This window comes from Symphalangus syndactylus, chromosome 10 (assembly GCF_028878055.3).
Source record: "Symphalangus syndactylus isolate Jambi chromosome 10, NHGRI_mSymSyn1-v2.1_pri, whole genome shotgun sequence".
Classification (NCBI taxonomy): domain Eukaryota; kingdom Metazoa; phylum Chordata; class Mammalia; order Primates; family Hylobatidae; genus Symphalangus; species Symphalangus syndactylus.
In genome coordinates, this window is record NC_072432.2 from 104,095,609 (window position 1) to 104,117,864 (window position 22,256).

At 36.5% G+C, this 22,256-nt stretch overlaps 1 protein-coding gene across 50 annotated transcripts in view; it reads right to left on the reverse strand.

The window, feature by feature from the left end:
* CEP63 (centrosomal protein 63) overlaps positions 1–22,256 on the reverse strand; it is a 105,071-nt gene that overhangs the window by 32,669 nt on the left and 50,146 nt on the right. For 14 of the 50 annotated variants that reach the window (XM_055295352.2, XM_055295351.2, XM_055295364.2 and 11 more), the window contains 9 exons: positions 15,154–15,387; positions 14,719–14,858; positions 13,544–13,681; positions 11,837–11,951; positions 10,755–10,952; positions 9,016–9,102; positions 3,913–4,118; positions 2,834–3,113; positions 344–879 (listed from right to left, as the gene is read on the reverse strand). In XM_055295352.2, the coding sequence (XP_055151327.2) occupies positions 721–879; positions 2,834–3,113; positions 3,913–4,118; positions 9,016–9,102; positions 10,755–10,952; positions 11,837–11,951; positions 13,544–13,681; positions 14,719–14,858; positions 15,154–15,387 (1,557 nt within the window). In that variant the 3' untranslated portion in view covers positions 344–720. Of the gene's footprint in view, positions 1–343; positions 880–2,833; positions 3,114–3,912; positions 4,119–7,067; positions 7,901–9,015; positions 9,103–10,754; positions 10,953–11,836; positions 11,952–13,543; positions 13,682–14,718; positions 14,859–15,153; positions 15,388–22,256 lie in introns of those variants that run through there. The other 36 variants (XM_063611350.1, XM_055295365.2, XM_063611369.1 and 33 more) reach the window with 9 other exon arrangements.

A 22,256-nucleotide genomic window follows, 5' to 3' on the forward strand; every position in this document is an offset into this window, starting at 1 on the left:
ACATCAACATCCAGATCTTTGTCTCCCATCTAAACCTGTCCTCAGCAGTGCCGATGATGAACATTTATTTCCAATGGATATTCCGTGGGCACCGTGCATGAAAGCCAGTCCCTTGCCCTCCCTGCCTCTCTCCTCTGCATGAGTGTAGAGCAAGAGAGGACTGCTTGCTAAAGTTCCTTAGCACACCCCCCTTATTCACTACCAGCCTGACTTTACATACTACCAGCCCCTTGGCTAGGAGGGGCTACCAGCCCAGTAAATAACCAGCCCCGTTGGCTGGTAAGTGGCAAAACCAGTCTATCAATCCAGGTAAGTCTGACCCCTAAATCCATGCTTCTACACATTTCCCTTAAAGAAAGTTCCTGCAGTTACTTTATTTTCAACATGTATCATAAAATCCTTATTTCAATTAGTACATAGCTATTCACATTTAAGTCAGCAAGATAAGTATCACTTTATGATAATAAATATTCGTATGAGAAAAAAGTCTAGCAAAGTGGTTTATTCTCTCAGGTTATTGCTGGAAGAAGTCCTTCAAACAAACCAATGCAGAGAAACTGCCTATCAAAAGTATCAGTTTTTCAGCTTTCTTCACCACTGCTTTAGATGTATCATTTTTATAATTTTATCTCTTCATGTTTTTAAAGAGCTGCTACTTCAGATGACAGTAACTCTTTGGTGTTTATTTTTATTTCCAAGATTGTGATTTTTTTTAAGAGGCTACTTTAAGGCTGTGAATTGTCTCACTGTCTTTTCACTCTCTCTTTTTAGTTCTTCAATATGGGCATCCAAGCGCTCTAGAATGTGATGAGACCTCAGTTCCTCCTCTTCCAAAAATCTGGTAGCTATTGAACCAAGGGGAGATACAGGCAAGGAACACTGGAAGAGACACAAATTTTGACATGTGTAAATAAGTAGAATATTATATTTCTAAGACACACTGTTCATGACATTTTCTGACTAGCAATATTAAAAGGTGATTTTTTTCCTCTGAAGATACTTTTTTGGTTTTCATCCTAATGACAAGAGCAATAAAAGAACAAAAATCAGTAAGTTCTGCAAAAATTAACACAGATCTCTCCGCTTCTGACCCAAGTTGTAACAAGGTAAAGTATCATATATTAGTTATTGGTCTGAAGAATGTTTCAATTTAGACTTGTATATGCTTCCATAGTTAATGCCTATTATTTCAAACTCACTTTAAAAACCTAAGTATGTCACTTTTATTTTAAAGCACAGAAAATTTAACAAAAATAAATTAGATGCCAGCTAAAATCAATTATTTTCTCTCCTCCAAATTTTCAGTCCACAGTCCCTTATCTGAAACCCTTGAGGCTAGTGATGTTTCAGAATTCTGATTTTAGAAAGGTAACATAGAACATATGCCATATGCAGTCAATACTCATTCACAATAGCAATAGTTGTGTTCTATAAAGTCACCCAAAACACTGAATTAGCAAACACAGAATTTTTGGCCCAGGGGAAATATACACATACAACAAATACACACATACACACACATACACACATACCCCACACGGAGAGTATAATCCTAAATCCTAGAACAAATCATTCTGGTAGATTCTGTATTTTTTATTTCACATGAGAGACATGAGTTTCAGAAGTGGTAACTCTCCTGGGGCCGCCCCACTAACCGGTGCTGAAGCTGGGATTCAGACTCTATCCAACTGGCATAGGGCTGAGCTTCTTTCCCTACACTGCGCCACCCCATCCATCTCCACCCTCTGGTCACCTCCACATAAGCAGGGACAACAAGGCAGAGTGCTGCCTACTTCGACCTTGGCTGGGATTGTGCAAGTCGGTCACTCAAATTTTTTGCCACTCTGCATATGTCCACGAATGACTGTGGAAGTGCTGCACATACTGATTTGGGAGTTACAGATAAAGTTTAGGGAGTAGACAAATTCGTAAATACAAAATCTGTGAATAATGAGGATCAACTGTATTATCCCAGTGGAGTCTGAGGGAACATCCCATCACCAAACACACTGATATTTCTGAAGCAAAACACATGAATACTCACACTAAGTGGAATAGAGAAAGTCTATACATACTAACACATCAGTTCAGGCCAGGGAAAGTTTTGGTGCCAAAAAAATTTTGCTGCTAAACATAGGAAGAAAGTGAAGTGAGCACTTACTTTGAAAAAAAAAAAAGAAAACCTTTCCATGGACTTGGTGGCACATTAATAAGTCAGAAATACTGCACTTTCACAGCTATACGGCCACAGCTGGTGACAGGAAATGAAGGACCCATGGCAAGTGCTTTGGTGCAGAAGGCAAAACGATGGTGCAGCCTGCATGGCAATGGAAGGAGCAAGGGACTGGCATGGTGTCCAAGGCACATTCTGCCCTGAGGGCCACCATCTGTGACCTCCAAGCCATGCTCTGCACACATCAGAGGCACAGCCTTCCTCCCTCTCCACACTCCCTTTCTCCTTTCCAGCAGTTCCTCTTTTCCTCCTTCACTGCCTGTGCCTCAGGACTATCTTGGCACCCAGAGACAGTTCTTGAGCTAATCATTCCAGAAGAAAATTGAGCATCTCTGAAAAGGGCAGGAAGGGAATTTCCAATAAGGGTTAAAGACAAATGAATACCTATAACATATTTCAGAACATTTTGAAAAGTAGTCTTGGCCGAAAGTGTCTTCACAAGCAAAAACTGTATGACAGGGATACCTGAGAATAATGAAGAGTACTTATGATAAAAGAATCAGTAAGGAAAAAAAAAAATCACCTTCTTCACCCTTAAAATAGAAAATAAAATCAAACTAAAAAAACTAACAAATTAATAAGATCAGAAAGTTTCCATACCGAAGATATAAACTCTTCTTGGTCATTCATACTCTCAGAGATAGTGTCAGAAAAATTGGCTTCATTTGTTTCTAGCGCTGAAGGCAAAGAATGAGTTTTACACAGAGAGTAGGAAGTCAAAGACCTGGTGGAGCTGCAAGGGCTGATTTGAGGACTCAGGGGGCTTAGCACCCTAGACATGGGGTTTATACTATCCGATGCTTGTCCTCTTGGAGAATGAAGACCTGTTTTGCAGTGCTCAGTCTTTATTCCATCATGTCTGTGCTGGCCATGGGTTGGCCTGAATGGTAGATTAGAAAACAAAACAAATAAAAAATTGTAGCAACTTTTCCCTTTCCAACAGAAACGTAGGAAATTTGCTTAATAGCCTAACTAATAAGGCTAGAATTTACAAAATGGGCAACCTACTCAGATTAGGTGTTCTTTCATTCATTCAGGCCCCAAATATCCAATTCCCACTACCAGGTCCCTGCCCTCACACACTTACGGTATAGCAAGAAAGACAAACAAGCTGCCAGAGTAATCTAGTGTGGTTAGTGCTGGGATAGGAGAAGTGCTGTGCACATAAGAAGGCACCTAACCTAACTAGAGGATTGGGTTGGTGTAGGAGTGGAGCTGAGGGTGTCAGCAAAGGCTTTGGGTAGGAAAACATGTAAGCCATATAGTATGAGCTGAAGCCAAGTGGCTTTTCACTGAATGCTTATTTTTTATGGTAACAGCCTATAACGGATTGACTAAAAACACAAAGGAAGCTGTTTATAAAAAGCCAAATTCTACTTCTTATGGGCAAATGGGGTTGAAGAGGTGGAAGGCAGCATGAAAAGCCTCAGGTAATACACATGTTGTTTACACTGACATCCAGCGCGTACAAAACTAAAGCTTTAATGAAAATGCTATACACCTCCCTCGTCCATTTTTTAACATGATCATATAGCTTTACTTGTGCACACTATACTTCAGAATTAAACATAGAGTCCTTTGATGAAGATTTAATTTCTGTAAGTCAGAAATTATTCTCAAAGAAATGAGAGTTATATTGTACCAATATACATTTTAAATAAACTTTTAAGAAATTTTACTTGAACTCTGTATTCTTGAACTCAGTTGTTCTGCTGTGTGTTGGTTTAAAGATTCTGTCATTTTGTTTTTTGCACATCTGAGAAGAAATCTCCAGCTGAGATTTGGTATTCATCAAATCTTTCTCTAGTTGTTGATTTTCAGACACTAATTTATTTAATGTCACAATATAATTCTCCTGGAGGTCTGCTAGTGAAATCTCTTTTGCCTAATAAAAAAGAATACTACAGTCACTTAATCTGTACAAGAATACTTGTGATCTGTGATACTGCTGGTTGGAAAATTAAGTATTTTTTAGTTGTAAGTAGTTAATCTATGGCTTTAATGAAGCTTTGTTTTTAGGCCTCCTAAGACTAACAGAGATAAAGAATTCCTCAAGTAAATGGTAGTGGAACACAAGAAGCACAATGGGCTTCCTTGTGTGGCAAGGAATTCCAAGAAGGTGGAGGAAGGATGGAACCAGGATGGAGGAAAGCTGTAAGAGGGAATCAGAAACAGGGAAAAAGAAGGAAAATAGCAGCCATGTTTCCTCTGCAAGAAGGTGAAGGTTGAATAGCCCCAGAATACCAATGGAAGAAAACAGAGACCTAGTTCAAGGAAAGAAATTTGAACAAAAAGTTCTGAGAAAAATTTTCTGGCTGGCAGGGACAACTTTTAAATAAATACTCTCTAATCTTAAACACTTTTCTACAACTTTGGTATCTACTCATATATAAATTTGGACATGATAAAGCAGGATTCAAGTATATAGTGGGAATTACTATTCTGATCTGGTATCATAAATTTTATTGCTTGAATCTTCAATTCTAGGTGTTTCCTGGTAAGACACTACTTGAAAAAATGGTAGTCTGGGTGATTTTTTTTCTAATGACAAAATATTTTAATTAGTATTATGCAAAGTTATGGTAATCTTTGGAGTTTAATACCATGGTTAGCTTGGTCTTTTCGGTAAAAAGAAAAAAAAAATTCTAAAAGTAAGCTGGTCAAGAGTGGTCTGACAAACATAATTTTCCTAACAAAAACATAAACTTTAAAATATACCTGTGAACTATCTGTGTACAAGTAGTGACTATGAGCTACAAAATCTTTCAACAAGTTGTCAATGCCAGATAAAATATCAGAGAACATCTGCAGGACATATGAGTTAAAATGAAACTAGTATCAGTTTTTAAAACATGGTAAGTAATTTATTTTATCAGAGCTGTTGCTTTCATTATTAAGATAATTAGGTAATTTATTAAAATAGACATTTAGTCCAAACATTCATTTGTACAAGTAACTTCAGCTTCCTACATGGTAAAATGCAAAAGGGCATTTTCTAATAATTATTCTTCATAATATGTACAACATATTCACACTGTATTTAATTTCAAAACCAGAGAAAGCTTAAACTGCTGACAAGGTTTTCACCAGTTTGATGTCTGATGTCATTAAACATACTTATCAAAAAATGATAATGCTTACCTTTGTTCAGGTATGTTTTAAAAATTTCTCTAAGTTATTATTTTATAAACAATTACAGATAAATGAATATGAAAGGTAACATGAAAACTGAGTAGCAAGCACACATCTAGCTGTGTAAAGAAAGAACAGTATTACCACTATTATTGATAGCTGGAAGTTTCAGGAGAAATTAAGCTGAACAGCATCTCTGGTCATGGTCTGGCTTAAGTTCCCCTGAGAGTTCTCAATTCTTTTTTTTTTTTATTATTATTATACTTTAGGTTTTAGGGTACATGTGCACAATGTGCAGGTTTGTTACATATGTATCCATGTGCCATGTTGATTTCCTGCACCCACTAACTCATCATTTAGCATTAGGTGTATCTCCTAATGCTGTCCCTCCCCCCTCCCCCAACCCCACAACAGTCCCCGGAGTGTGATGTTCCCCTTCTTGTGTCCATGATTTCTCATTGTTCAATTCCCACCTATGAGTGAGAACATGTGGTGTTTGGTTTTTTGTCCTTGCGATAGTTTACTGAGAATGATGTTTTCCAGTTTCATCCATGTCCCTACAAAGGACATGAACTCATCATTTTTTATGGCTGCATAGTATTCCATGGTGTATATGTGCCACATTTTCTTAATCCAGTCTATCGTTGTGGGACATTTGGGTTGGTTCCAAGTCTTTGCTATTGTGAATAGTGCCACAATAAACATACGTGTGCATGTGTCTTTATAGCAGCATGATTTATAGTCCTTTGGGTATATACCCAGTAATGGGATGGCTGGGTCAAATGGTATTTCTAGTTCTAGAAAACCCCACTGTCTCAGCCCAAAATCTCCTTAAGCTGATTAGCAACTTCAGCAAAGTCTCAGGATACAAAATCAATGTACAAAAATCACAAGCATTCTTGTACACCAATCACAGACAAACAGAGAGCCAAATCATGAGTGAACTCCCATTCACAATTGCTTCAAAGAGAATAAAATACCTAGGAATCCAACTTACAAGGGATGTGAAGGACCTCTTCAAGGAGAACTACAAACCACTGCTCAATGAAATAAAAGAGGATACAAACAAATGGAAGAACATTCCATGCTCATGGGTTGGAAGAATCAATATTGTGAAAATGGCCATACTGCCCAAGGTAATTTATAGATTCAACGCCATCCCCATCAAGCTACCAATGACTTTCTTCACAGAATTGGAAAAAACTACTTTAAAGTTCATATGGAACCAAAAAAGAGCCCGCATCGCCAAGTCAATCCTAAGCCAAAAGAACAAAGCTGGAGGCATCACGCTACCTGACTTCAAACTATACTACGAGAGTTCTCAATTCTTAAATATGAACAGATAATCACTGCATAAGATAAGAGTCTCTCAATCAAGTACTGCTGAATCCTAAGCCTTTACAGAATTCTGTGGTGTAAATCAGTTTAGTTCTTAGAGTTCTCCACTACTAGCTTAGTATTGACTTTATTAAGGGATATCAAGTTCCCTCCCTCCCTTCCTTCCTTCCCTCCTTCCCATCTTCCCCCTTACAAAATGTTTAGCTATTGTCTCCTATCCTATTATTCCCAACCTCGTGGGTTTGTGCTTTAAAAATAAATCCTTTCATGATAAGTTTTAGAGGGATTTGAGGATAGAGCAAGATCAGATGAGTGTTTTCATCTGCCACCTTCAATGACAGCATAATATTCATAAAATCACAAATTAACCATTGAAATAAATATTTAGTTTATTTCAAAATTTTGGATATTGCAAACAATACTGCAATGACCATTTTATGCACATTTGCTCCTAGAAAATGGTTTCTATGGGAATGTAAAAAGGTAAGACCATTCTGAAAACAATTCAGCAAGGACTATCAAAATCAGAAACACACATGACCCAGGAATTTAGAGGCTATATGTATTTACGCATTTGATGGATATTGCTAAGCTGTCCTCTAGAAAGGCCATATCAATCCACTTTCTCATTGACAGTGCAATAAGTCTGTTTCCTTACATCTTTCTAACACTGGCTATATATTAGTTTTTGAAGGTTATTATCAAACCAATTAGTAAAAGAATGTCTATTTATTTTGCTTTATTAGAGAGGTTGAACAGTTTTCTTTGTTTACTAGATATTTATATTAATTCTGTGAGGTATCTATCTACATCCTTTGCCTATTTTTCTACTGGATTATCTTTTCTTTATTATCTTTGTAGGGAATTTTTATATATTAATAATTTACATTAACCTTTTGTCTGATTATAAACTGTTTTCTCCCTATTAATCTTTTTTAATGGGGCCTTTTACCATCCAGAAACTTCACATTTTTATGTTGTAAAATCCTCTATGGCTTCATGATGTTTGGAGAATCTTACCCTTCTGAAAGATTACAAAAATAGTCTCCCATTTTTCCAGTTGAAATAAGGTACTCTATAATAGTCTTTTGCATGTTCTTCCACCCCAGTATCCACAATCCTGGATTGTGAAATTAGAACTTTTCAGAGCAAACAGGGAGCACGTTGGAACTATATATCTTTTTGGAGGAATACTCTCTGGAAAGGCAGGAAAAAAGCATTTATACAATTTTCAGACATCTGACCTATACCAAAAAAAGATGGGTCAGAATAGATGAGTCATTTTGCATATTATAGGAATTTTGTAACAAAACAGTTAAAAGAGCATCTATACTGTAATTCACTGTTGGCTAATCATGTTCTCTCTGGTTTCACAGAAGCTTGTATGCATTTCTTACCCTTGCTACTAGATTACTCTAGTCTCTTAAAGGCTAGAGTAATTTGAGTGATTGCAGCTGATCCAAAATCTCTCTTAAAGGCAAGAATGCTATCTTATTCATCCTGTGTTGATTATAGCACCTACTAAAAGTCCTTGAATATAAAAGATTCTAAAATATTTTATTATGTGAATATCTTGTAGAAATAAAATTAAAACTAAATTATTTTAAAGACAATATACTTTCTAAAAAGATAACATAAACATAATAATCATTAACAATAATAATAATAATAATACCACCATCTAGGATGTACTGCATACTTACTAAGTGCCAGGTACTACGTACTATATGCTAAGTCCTTCATATACATTCTTCCAACTAAGAACACAGACTGTAGGTAAATTTTATCACATACATAATATAAAAAAATACCTTCCTGGCCAAGCACAGTGGCTCATGCCTGTAATCCCAGCACTTTGGGAGGCTGAGGCGGGCAGATCACCTGAGGTTGGGAGTTCGAGACCAGCCTGACCAACATGGAGAAACCCGTCCCTACTGAAAATACAAAATCAGCCAGGTGTGGTGGCACATGCCTGTGATCCCAGTTACTCAGGAGGCTGATGCAGGAGCATCGCTTGAACCCAGGAGGTGGAGGTTGCGGTGAGCCAAGATCACGCCATTGCACTCCAGCCTGGGTAACAAGAGTGAAACCCCATCTGAAATAAACAAACAAACAAACAAAAACCCCTCCTGCTACTGGAGTGGAGAGACATATTTTGCTCACTTCCAGCTTTGTTTTGCCTTCATTTTCTTTGAGAAAATTTCTGCAAAAGGATCTAAGTTGATCTTAACTCTCTTTATAATGTAAATATTTACAAAGTAATTTTTTTGAAGACTTGGATAGTAGAAAAACTTAAGTTTCTATTTATGTACCTCATGTAAACCCAATTCCAATTTCATCACCATTTCAGAAAGATGACGATTTTCTAATTTGAGTGACTCCAGCTGATCTAAAATCTCCTGAAAAGGGGAAAGCAGAAAAAAATAAATATAACATGTAAATCAAATGCATCTTACAAAATTTTTCCATATGGAATTTTCATTAGGCTAAGTCATATTCTTCATTTATATATATACATATACATATTTTTATATATACATATACATATATATGTATGTGTGTGTGTGTACATATATATATATGGACTTTCTAAAAAGATTTTTAAGGTGCTATTAAGGTGAATGAACATGAATGGGATGAAGATATCATTCTAATAGGATGAATCAAGTGACAAAGCAGCAAAGTTTCAATCCACTGAATCCCTTAAATCCCTACCCATTCTCCTGTGCTGGCCTCCTCCAATTTGGCTTCTACCTGCAACGTCACATGGAATTGCACTTTATTCACAAAATAATAACTTATATTCAGTTCTCATTCCCCTTAGCTTTTGTGCTTGACCATTCCCATTTGAAAACATTCCTTCTTTCCTTGGCTTGGCAAAAACTGATTTCCCTCCTCACTGCTCATTTTTTTAGGCTTCATTCCAATATCTTTTTTACGCTAAATGAGAAGTATCCTAAGTTTGGTTTGAGTCACTTCTCTTCTTACGCTATGCTTTCTCACTACAATCATTAAGTCTCTCAGGGGGTTTCAAATGTCACCATGAAGAAAGTACAGCCACAGCTAAAAGCCCAATCCTGATTTTAATCTTCAACTCCAGGCCTTCTGTGGAATTGACTATTACTCATACAAAATTCCAGCCTTTATTCCAAACAAATGTGTCAAACCAACGTCCTCTTCACCAGTTTCCCCAGTCTGTGTACTTTTCACACAAATTCATCATCCTTCACCAAACTTGCTCCCTGTCTTTTCTCTATTTCATTAAAGAGCATCACTTTCCATCAGTTGCCTAAGTTTAAATTCTGTGGAACACCCTTCCTTAACTCTGCCTACCTCACCCTCCCTGCCAATCAAATACAATGCCCAGTCATTTTTACCAGCCCAGTATCTCCAGAATGCATCCATTTTCCTCTCCCTCCCTTGCCCACTGCACAGGCCACCATCTTACCACTGTACCAGCATCTGGGTGCTCTGTCTCCCTGTTTATTCTCCATTTAAGGACCACTGAATTTTACTCCTGCTTGCGGCCATTCCCTACTGACCTCAAGATCACAGTATAACTCCTTTATGTGGCGAACAGAGCCCTTCAGCAGCCAGTCCCTGCTTTCCAGTCTCATACCTTCCACTTATCCCACTTGTACTCTAGTTTCAACCACAGTGAGCGTGTTCTACTCTCTCTTAGAGACCTCTGTATTTTCCTGTGCCTGAAACACTTTTCCTCCCCATCACCCAGCTCGCTCCTAACTTAGCTTTGCTATCACACCTTCTGGAAGGCCTTTGCAGCGAGTGGTCTAGATTCAGGCTGCTTGTGATCTCTAGTGACTCTCACCATACACCACTGATACAGTCACTTTACTTGTCTGTGTCTACTCTCACCTCCCCACCATCCTCACTAAACTCTTTGCTAACCAGCATACTCTCAGCTCAAAGCAGGTATCTAATAAAAATTCACTGAATTAAATATTATGAAAATTATGTCTTTAATCATCTTTAAAACAATCCATCTTTAAAACAAATTTCAAATTTAAAAAAGGTTTTGTTCAGGCTTCACCTTATGCTCTACTGCTTTGTCTTCTGCCTTTTGCATCTCTGCTCTGAGTCGCTTTTCCATGTCTGAGGAAGAACCTTTGGTGGAAGCAATAGTGATATCTCGCTGATGTAACTCCTGAGTTAGATGGGAGATTTCCATCTTCATTCCTTCTAGTGCAGAACTGTAACTTTGTTCACCCTGTAAAATCTGTTCTTTCAACTATAAAGAAGCAGAAAAGAAAGCACCAAAAGTTAAGAGAAAGCATTTAGATAGACTAATATGTTACTAGCTAATAAAATAAAAGTTCACCTTATCTCAAGACATTAAATTTCTCCTAAATTAAATCTGCAGAAAAATTAGCAATTTACCAAGTTGCATATCTGTACTGAAGTTCAGGTGGTTATACCTACAATCATTTATTATACCTCAAAACAGGGAGACATGGGTTATTCAAGTGCTGAGGACCAGAATCAAGGTCCATGCACACAATTTAGAGAACAGTACTTGTGACCTTCATTCTTTTTTTTAGTTGTGAATCTAAAAGTTTTGCTCATATGGTATCTTGGTCCACAGGATAACAAATAGAACAAGAGGAAGAAAGGAGCTAGAAGTAATCTTAAAGAAGTAACAAAAAACACAAATCAACAAATAGGACAGTTAGGGCCCATTCATATAGATACAAACGGCTCTGCATACCTCAATAGCTGACAAGGATACTAACTACATCATAGCACAGGAGACAATACATAAATACTACCTTTAGGCAATAAGAAAATATTAAGTGACAGTTCATATTTTTTTGCAAGCAACAAAGTGTACGTCTTTTAGAAAACTTTTCATCAAAACATGTTTAAAATAAAGTTTTTGAGTTCAAAGGGGACAGCCTTCAATTATCTTAAAAATATTTATTGATCATCGGGGCGATGCCAGAGAAAGAAGGCACTTTCCCTATGCACATTCCACGAACTCTTCCACTCCTAAATATCAAGTGGTCCCTTGAACTACATTTTTCTCTCATTAAAAATAACCCCTATAATCTCCCAACCCACAGCTTAGTCCATAAACACATACAATTTTGCAATCCTAGGTATGCAGATTCTTACCTTCTTAATCTCTGCTTTGTATTCATTGTTATGTGTTGCCATCCTCTTCAATTCTTCATATTTTTCCATTAGTTCTTGGCTCAGCTGTTTACACGCTGCACTCACAGATTCCAAACTGTATGACAAAAATAAGATCCCATACTTAAAACCAAAATCCTGAAACCTATAAATTGGACTGTCTAATTTACATTCTTGATGTCCAAAAAATATCCAGCCAATATCTTAAACATCACCTCACTCATTTAAAATATTACTAAAAAGCCAATCAATTAAAAAAACTGTGATGAAAATGTAAATTGTTATCCCAATGTCAAAAATAATAAACTTACTTTTAGTCAAATGGAAGAGTACACATATACTTCAATGATAACAAAGACTATCTCAAGTACTCCAAGTATTCCAAAAGGAATAAAGCAGAAAGTATGTGTGTGTATGCATGTTTGTGTATTTAACATGTGGATAAAAGTAAGAAAATACTTACTGGTTTCCAAAACCAGAAAATAAATGTAAAAACAAAAAATATATTACTTAAAGATAACCTAAAAAGTGTAAAATGATATTTCTCTTGTTGTTTGCCTAAAGGTTAACAGTTCATGTTAAAAGCAATTTTATCTTTTACATACAGAAAATGTCAGTGTACAAATGATCATGATTCATGTGTTTGAAACAAAATATCACACTCTTCCCAATCAAAAAGTTGTGAGGTATGAAAAACCAAAAAAAATTTATAAGTACGACAATGACAAGAGTTTAGGTGGGTATGGTATAGCATTAGTCAGGATTCAATTAACACCCAAGGAAGTAACAACACCACAGTAGAACAAAAAGGAGGATCACCACGTGTCAACTGTTACCCCTTCCTACCCTGCTTCTGAGGTGGCAGGGAGGAAAACCTAAGTGAAGGGCTGCTAAACAGGTGAAAGGTAAAGAAGTAGAGTTAGTACGGACAACTCTTTCGAAGAATTTGGTCTTAAAGAGAAATACAGAAATGTGGAAATAACTTAATGGAGACATAGGATTAAGGGATGGTTTCTCCCCCAGATGGGTGATGTTATAGCATATTTTATACCAGTGGATATGATTCAGCAGACAGAAAGAACTTGATGATGTAGAAGAGAAAGGATATAACTACAGAAAAAGGACACAAGTGGAGTGGTTGGTCTTAGCAGTGCAGAAAGGCACAGGTGTGGGCAGACTGGTAGATTTGATGACAGAAAGATTAAGAGGTTCTCCTTTAATAGCTTCTGTCTTCTCAATGAAATAAGAACTTAGGGCAGGGTGCGGTGACTCATGTCTGTAAGCTTTGGGAAGCCAAGGCAGGTGGATCACCTGAGGTCAGGAGTTCAAGACCAGCCTGGCCAACATGGTGAAACCCCGTCTCTACAAAAATACAAAAATTAGCCAGGCATGGTGGTGCACGCCTGTAATCTCAGCTACTCGGGAGGCTGGGGCGGAAGAATCAGTTGAACTGGGAGGCAGAGGTTGCAGTGAGCTGAGATCGTGCCATTGCACTCCAGCCTGGGTGACAGAGTGGGACTCCGTCTCAAAAAAAAAAAAAAAGAAAAGAAATAAGAACTTAGGCCATTTGTGGATGCTAGAAAAAAATCTTATCTTTTTTACTATGACTACTATGCTCATTTACAATATGATGATCAAAAATTCATTTTAACAACTTGAAATCTTTGAAATGTGTGTATAATTATGTACCTGCCTTCAAGACGAGTCACCTCTGCCTGCAGAAGTTCCTCACTAGTATGGGTAAAATTCAACTGGGAGAGCACACTGTCTAAGTCCCCCTGCCCTTGAGAGGTGTACTTCTTTTCTGCCGGAGATTCTTCCTGTGGCCTATGGAAAGACATAGGATGATTGTTAAGGCCTTTATCTCTGCAAACAAAAATAATGCATATCTAGTTTGTGTTTCCCAATCATTTTTGGTAAACTCTTTGGAACTCTTCAGTTTGTCTCCTGCTTTATAAAAAGAATACTGGGAGAGGAAAGAAAGAGTCAAGAGATGCTGATACTTAAAAAAGCAGCAATTTACTCTCTTCTTAACTGGGATTTGGCCTATTTTTCAAGGGAAAAAGACAAAATGGCAAAATCACTTCAGTGACACTTGAAACCCTGTACCAAAAAAACTGAAAAATTACAGGAGAATTCTGGCAAAAATACAAGTGTGCACCAGACTTAAATCAAGCAAGAGGGCTAGCCCAATGGCTGGCTGCTATTAATGATAAGCAGCTACTAATCACGACCTATTCCACCAAGAAAGTGAGGCCTCCAGGAGACGTGGATGACAATTCCCTGCACGTTCGGATTTTCACCAAGCATGCAAACTGACCTTGGTTTCTAACTTTCTAAACATGAGAGTCTCTGTCAGGGACCCTAACTGGCGGCAGAAGAAAATTAACCACACAAAATTTTATAACACTTTAAAAACCTAACTCAGAAGTTAAAGCCAATTAAGAAAATCCACAATATGATCAAACATAAAATTATGAATATGCAATATGAAAGAAAACTAGTGCTTGGACGGGTGCGGTGGCTCACACCTGTAATCCCAGCACTTTGGGAGGCCAAGGTGGGCAGATCACCTGAGGTTAGAATTCAAGACCAGCCTAGCCAACATGATGAATGCCCATCTCTAAAAATACAAAAAACTAGCCAGGTGTGGTAGCATGCACCTGTAGTCCCAGCTACTTGGGAGGCTGAGGCTGGAGAATCGCTTGAACCTGGGAGGTTGAGGTTGCAGTGAGCTGAGATTGCACCACTGCGCTCCAGTCTGGGCAACAGAAGACTATCTGAAAATAAAATAAAAATAAGCCTAGTGCTTAATACCTAGCCATTAAGTGGCTAAGATGAATAATATTTAAGATTAGATTTACCTTATAGCTTCTACAGCATGTTGAGTGTCAGTTGCCTTTACTTTTTCTTGTGACTTCTCCTTTTGTATTCTTGCCTCACGTATGAGATTTTCTTGAGACTGAAGAGCTGCCCTCAATTCTCTCTTTTCTTCCTGCAGAGCCTGCAAAAAAGTCAAATATAATTTTCCTTCAGTTCTTTTTTCTTCCTGCAGAACCTGCAAAATACTCAGAAATTTCTAAGCCAGCTATTATTACAATTTTTCTATTTCATGAGAAGCCAGGAAGTCAGACTATAAGTTAACAGTCACAATATTAATAAAACTATCAATATCTGATCCATCATTTATAAAGTACGGAAAAAAGTATGGATTGTAGAACCTAGTTCTAGCTTAACAACACTCTCTTTAAAACACTCATACACACACTTCCCCCAATTACAGTGATTTTAAAACAGACCTCTAATAGCTTTTCAGATTCCCTCAATTTTTCTTCTTTTTGCTGCTGCTCCTGCAGGACAGTCATACTGGTTCCAACCAAGTCATTGACCCTCATGGTGAGGCGCTCTATTTCCAACTCATTGGCACAGATAGTGTCATTAGCCCGCTCCAGTTTACTGCTTAAGTGTTGAATTTCTGATTGGCTAGAAAGTTCCACAGACTCTAATTTCTGTTTCCGATTGGCAAGCTGAGCCTAGAAACACAGACTATCAATCAACAGCTAAAAGGGAAATGATAAAATAATCAATGAATAAGACTAAAATGAAACTATTATTTCCATAAAAGCATAAAGCACTGGCTCACTAAAATAAATATATATATATATATATACAGAGAGAGAGAGAAGGGGCAAGAAAGAATTGAGAGGCTAGGAGTGGTGGCTCATGCCTGTAATCCTAACACTATGGGAGGCTGAGGCGGGCAGATTGCTTGAGCTCAGGAGTTCGAGATCAGCCTGGAAACATGGCGAAACCCTGTCTTTATAAAAAAATACAAAAATTGACCAGGTGCAGTGGATCACGCCTGTAATCCCAGCACTTTGGGAGGCTGAGGTGGGCGGATCATGAGGTCAGGAGATCGAGACCATCCTGGCCAACAAGGTGAATCCCGTCTCTACTAAAAATACAAAAATTAGCTGGGCGTGGTGGCGCGTGCCTGTAATCCCAGCTACTTGGGAGGCTGAGGCAGGAGAACCACCTGAACCAGGGAGTCGGAGGTTGCAGTGAGCCAAGATTGCGCCACTGCACTGCAGCCTGGTGACAGAATGAGACTCTGTCTCAAAACAAACAAACAAACAAAATACAAAAATTACCCAAGCATGGTGGCATGGGAGGATCACTCAAACCCAGGAAGCGGAAGTTGCAGTGAGCCGAGATCGCGCCACTGCACTCCAGCCTGTGTGACAAAGTAAGAACCTGTCTCAGATAAATAAATAAATAGAAAAGAATGGATAAAGGGATTCCTCAGGAGAAGAGATGCTAGAGTATTCTACCTACTCACACAGAAATTCAACTGCAATCTGGCTGGAATTATTTCCTATTTAAAACACAGGAAATAGGAACTATAATGCATTATTATATTTCTGATGGAAGTTTAGAAATCAGAATTTCAAAATCACTAAATTTGTAGTTTAAATTCCACCCCCCCTCCACCTAGAGCATGCTGTAATTATTCTGTTTTAACATTATAAACATTCATATTTAGATTAGTCAAAGTGACCATAAAATGCTCTCTAAATTCAGAGAAATGGAGAAATTGTGGACTTTTGTTTATTGGAGGAAAAGGTGCTTCTAAGGGAGGAGAGATTGGTTCTGTCATCAGTTTTTGGACACTTCCTGAGTTAAAAGAGGTAAACAAATATAATGCATCTCAAATTAGTTTCTCTCAATGATATATTTACTGACTACTATGTTTTAGGCTACGCATCCCAGCAATATTGGGTTTTAGCTCCAAACTTTTTAGTTTTTACAAGTTTTAATCCAGCGTCCTGGCTGGTACTTCATCTATACATTGAAGACGAATATAAATAATCTGTAGAGGTAAACTTCCCTTATTCTAAATATTTCTAAAGGTAAAAGCACACAATTTTACTTTAGAAATACAAGTAGAAATATCTCTGGGAAATCTATCTATTGCAGATTTAAAGATTTTATTATTTACAGTACAGGTCCAAATCCTGTACTGTATACTGTAGTCAAATAAAGTAGATGCTAAAAACTTCTCATAAGCCAGAGAGAGGGTAGAAGAGAGGTGAAGAGATAGACAAATACTGTTTGTATAAATTACCGATCAAGATTTCAGTGCAAAGAGCCTTTTTTTTTTTTTTAACCAGATCCCTACAATGGTATAAAGGAAGAACATCAACATTTAGGTTTAGATTCACTAGAACAATTGCTAAGCATGGAACTGTCTCCAAACTTTTAAATATAATATAAACTTTTTTTTTCAAAGAGGAAAGGTTTCCTGTGCAGAATAAATAAATGCAGAGATTGGGTGAGGGTGAGAAGGAGAAAAGGGTTAGAGCCCAGCTTGCTGAAATGTCCCTTATTCCTACCCTTCATCTGTACAGCAGCCCTGGGTCTCAGCAAAACACAACTAGAAACCCACTGCCCAAATGGGCACTCAGATAATACATAATTGCAAAACACTATCTTCTTAATACTGCAAAAGCTACCTAACACTATCAACTCAAATCTGTGATCTTAAACTCAGTATTGATATAATAAACTAATAGTTAAACCAAGGTATACTTTAACCAGTGAGTCTGGATTTGCTAAATACTAATAAACTTCTCAGTTTTGAAGAATGAAGAACATAACCTTCTTTCACTGATTTACTATTTTGGTCACACAAAAATACAGTGTTTTTTAAGCATAGTGAAAAGTACATAATCAACTCAAGTACAAATTCTAAATTTTCATTGCCTAGAATGCACTAGGGCTGCACTACCATTGCAGTCACCCACACGCGGCTATTGCACAACTGAACTGTGGCTAATCTGAATTGAGATGTGCTCTTAACAGTAAAATACAAATTCAGTTAAAGATTTCAAAGACTCAGTTAAAAAAATGTAAAGTAAATGCGGTAATATTTCTGACATATTGAGTTGAATATATTATTAAAATTAATTTCACCTTTTTACTTTTTAATGTGACTAGTAAAAATTTTAAATTACATGTGACTCACCAATATCTATTAGCACTACACTAATCTCAAGAATACCTCATCAATACTAAGAAAGTCAGAAATAATTATTTTAAAACTTCTAAAATAATGATTACTTCTGATAATTATCTGGCTTTAGAGGTATTTTAAGGCTGGCATATTTTTAAACTTTTTTTTTTTTGCACTAACCACTAATTCTTTGAGCCAGAAACAGGCATTCCCCTTATTAATCTAACATTTAGCATTCTATTGGAGTGGGTAGAGTTATTTCAACAATACAAATCACAGCAGAGGTGGTTAAAAGAAGGCAATTTACATCAGGGAGACTGAAACTGAAACAAAAGGCCAGTGTGGGCAGCTAAAGTGTGAAGGAGAGTGGAGAAGAAATTGGGGACTGGGGGTTGAATTCAAATCCTCTTCTGGATTTGTGATAGGTACTTCCTGGTGCTTCAAGAAAATGACTCTCCCAGAGAGTGAGATTACTATGAACAATGTGATATGAAGCAACAGGGCTTTTTATTTTCCAAAGAATCCCAGTGTGAAGGTACGGCCATTGTAAGCATCAATCCCTTACCAAGCTCCCCATCACTGTCAACTCCAAATGCGCCAGTGCAGGCCACAGCCTTGCAGCATTTCCACTAGAGAGCAGCCTAAAGAGCCTATTAACAACACAGCTCCTAGTAAGATCCTCTTACCACTGTTGTGTCTATGCTACCACGAACTTTTAAACAGTAGGTCTAAAACAATTCAATTAACTCTGATAATTCTACCAAGACAACAGATTAACATTTGAGTTAGGGTCATTTTTTTCTTCAAAAGTTGCGACAGGAAAAGGATGCTTTTAAAAATATAACATATATATGTATAAATATATTTATATACATATAATTAACAGTGGATTTAAAATTAACTTGAATATTTTACAGCTCATCTAAGTATTTCAAAAGGAAAACATACAGAGCAACCTCTACTTTTTTCACATACTGTTTATCAGTTAAATATTTTACATTTTATGTTGGCTTAATATTTTAATTTTTTCAAATGTTCTTAATGTTCTCTAAGATTTCCTTGAACATTTCCTTTGCATTATGTAGGCAAGAGAAAAAATAGCCTTCTAAACAGAAATGACCTTGGTTTCAGACTGTACTGATCCTTTTCCTATACTATATAACCACCATTCTGTTGTTACATCTAGCATTACAGTTTAACAACTGTACTTTTTAGTAAAATACATTTTAATATTTGATAGAACAAACATCCCCCCATTACTCCTTTTTAAAAAATGTTGGCGGCCAGGCGCAGTGGCTCACACCTGTAATCCCAGCACTCTGGGAGGCTGAGGCAGGTGGATCACTTGAGGTCAGGAGTTCGAGACAAGCCTGACCAGGATAGTAAAACCCCGTCTCTACTAAAAACACAAATTCAGTTGGGCATGGTGGTGCACGCCTGTAATCCTAGCTACTTGGGATGCTGAGGAGGAGGATCGTTTGATCTGGAAGGCGGAGGTTGCAGCGAGCCAAGATCGTACCACTGCACTCCAGCCTGGGCAACAAGAGCAAAAATCCGTCTCACAAAAAAAAAAAAAAAAAAAAAAAAAAGTTGGCTAGTATCATTCATTTATCATTCCATATGAATTTTAAAGTCATTTTGTCCAATCCTGAAAATGTAATAGTCAGTAAATTATATAACCATTTAAAAAACAAATTTAGATTCCTATCAAATACCTTACACTAAAGTAATTTTTAGATAAAATGTATTAAAAAGAAATGATAAAGCATTAGAAGAAATTTGACTTAGGTAAGACTTTATAGTACGATAACAAAGATAGAAACACTGAAGAAAAAATTGACAGAATTAAGCAATTCTAATTAACTGTTTATAAAACAATCGTATTTCCATAAAAAATACTGAGCAAAAATTAAGGTAAATTGAGTACACACACACAACTGTAACATAATAGCAAAGGGCTTATACTTCATATTTAAGTGTATGAAAAGCTCTTTCAGAATAGTAAAATATAAACATCCGGCTGGGTGCGATGGTTCACGCCTGTAATCCTAGCACTTTGGGAGGCCAAGGTGGGCAGATCACTTGAGGTCTGGAGTTCAAGACCAACATGGCCAACATGGTGAAACCCCGTCTCTACTGAAAATACAAAAATTAGCTGAGTGTGGTGGCGAGCACCTGTAATCACAGCTACTCAGGAGGCTGAGGCAGGAGAACTGCTTGAAGGGAGGCAGAGGTTGCAGTCAGCCGAGATCAGGCCACCGTACTCCAGGCTGGGCAACAGAGGCTCCGTCTCAAAAAAGAAAATAAAATAAGATAAAAATAAAAATAAAAAAATAAACATCCTAAAAGAAAGGTGAATAAAGGACGCAAATAATTTAGGAAAAATGAAGATGGCCACAAACAGATGAAAAAAGTGCTCAACCTCACTCATATTAAAACAATGTATATTAAAACAATGATTTTTTTTCACCTATAAGATTGGCAAAGACAAGCCTAGAAGTGGGGAAAGTCAAAAGAAATAATAGTGCTCAATGTGGGGAAAGTATGAGGAAATGGATATTCTCACATACTGCTAGAGAAAGTCTACCAATCCATCGTTGGACAAAACTTTGGCAATATATATTAAAATATTTGAAGGTACTCTGATACAGTAAATCCAATTCTAAGGCCATTTCCTAAGAAAATAAACACTCCTAAATGTTTATATAAGGATGTTAATCTAAGCACTATTTACAAAAGTGAAAAGTGAAAAGCTAAATGTTCTATAATAAGGGACTGGTTACAAATGTCATTATACATTTAACGATAGGGTGGACTTCTATGCAATCATTATGACTACAAATTTGTTGACATGTCATATTTAAAAAGGAAAAATTTTAAAGCTGTGATGTACTTAGCATAGTACCTGTCAGTAAGCATTCTATTTATTTTAAAGTTATTGTTTCATGGAAAATTTCAAGCATACACAAATATAGAGAGAGTAAGATGATGAACCCCTATCACACAGCTTCAAAAATTATCAACACTTTGCTACTTTCAGGACTTTTTAAAGTTTGCAACTACCCCTCCTTTCCCATTCACAGTGCATACAGGTTTTTCCTACCAAAAGTACATGAATGTACTGCACACTGTATGTAAGCATACACAAAGTCAGAAGAAATTTACACCAAAATTTTATTCATGGTAAATCTCTTAACGGTAGAATTATGGGTGATTTATTTATTTCTCATTTTATCCGCATTTTCTCATTTTTCTAAAACAAGCATTATGTAATTTTAATAGCTGATTAAAAGAAATGAAATCAAGCAAACATATGTCAAAGAATGAGAAGTTGTTTCTGAATTATACTTTTAGATGTTAAAAACATATAAGAAAAAAATTATACAAAGATTTTTTTTAATGGAGGGTAGATTAATATCCACTTACTCAGCCTCCCAGGTTTTCTACTGTTATTGTTCAATGGTGACCCACCTTTCAACCAAACGCAATACATCAACCTTGACTGGAATCTGACTCAAACATTCAATTGTAAAAAGATAGTTTTCTGGACAACTGGGGAAATGTGAACAGACTGGATATTAAATTATATTAAGAAGTTATTATTCTATTAATGTGATACTGATATATTGTAGTTATTTTTTAAGTCCTTACCTGTTGGGAAATAAGATGATATCTATGATTTGCTCTGTAATATTCCACCCAAAAATAAGAAGTAGGGAATGGTATAGAGTTTCAGTTTGACAAGATAAAGTTCTAGAGATCTGTTGCACAATAATGTACATATAGTTAACATTACTATACTATACATTTAAAAATGGTTAAGGTGGAACATTTTATGTGTATTTTACCACAATTAAAATAAAAATTGACAAGATGATGACAACTATTAATGCTACTTAATGGATATAGATAAGTTTATTTAGATGTTTAAAAAAATGATGATCATACAGCACTGGTATATACTGAATCACTGAAAGATTAAATTTTATTTAGTTTGCTAAGGGAGAAGGATAAATACATTTATATGTAACATTTTTATTAAACAATCAGACAGTTTTAGGTTAAACAAAACTATCAGAAGAATAATTCAAACACCCTTAGTAGGAAAAACAAATGTTGGCTGTAAAAGCAAGGCTTCTTACTCTAGCCCTAGCTGAATTACAGTAAGTAAAAATCTCATTTTTACTAACAATGAAGTTTTAATTACATAGTCAATAATCACAACAGTAATATGAAATAGGATAACAGTAATTTGAAAAGAGAATCTATAATCAATAATACTCCATGGATAAATAATTGAGAACTGTAAAAATTAAGACTCAATTTGTTTTTTTGTCAATCTGAAGGCTACAACTAGAATATAACAATATCTTGGTCAAGTGTGGTGGC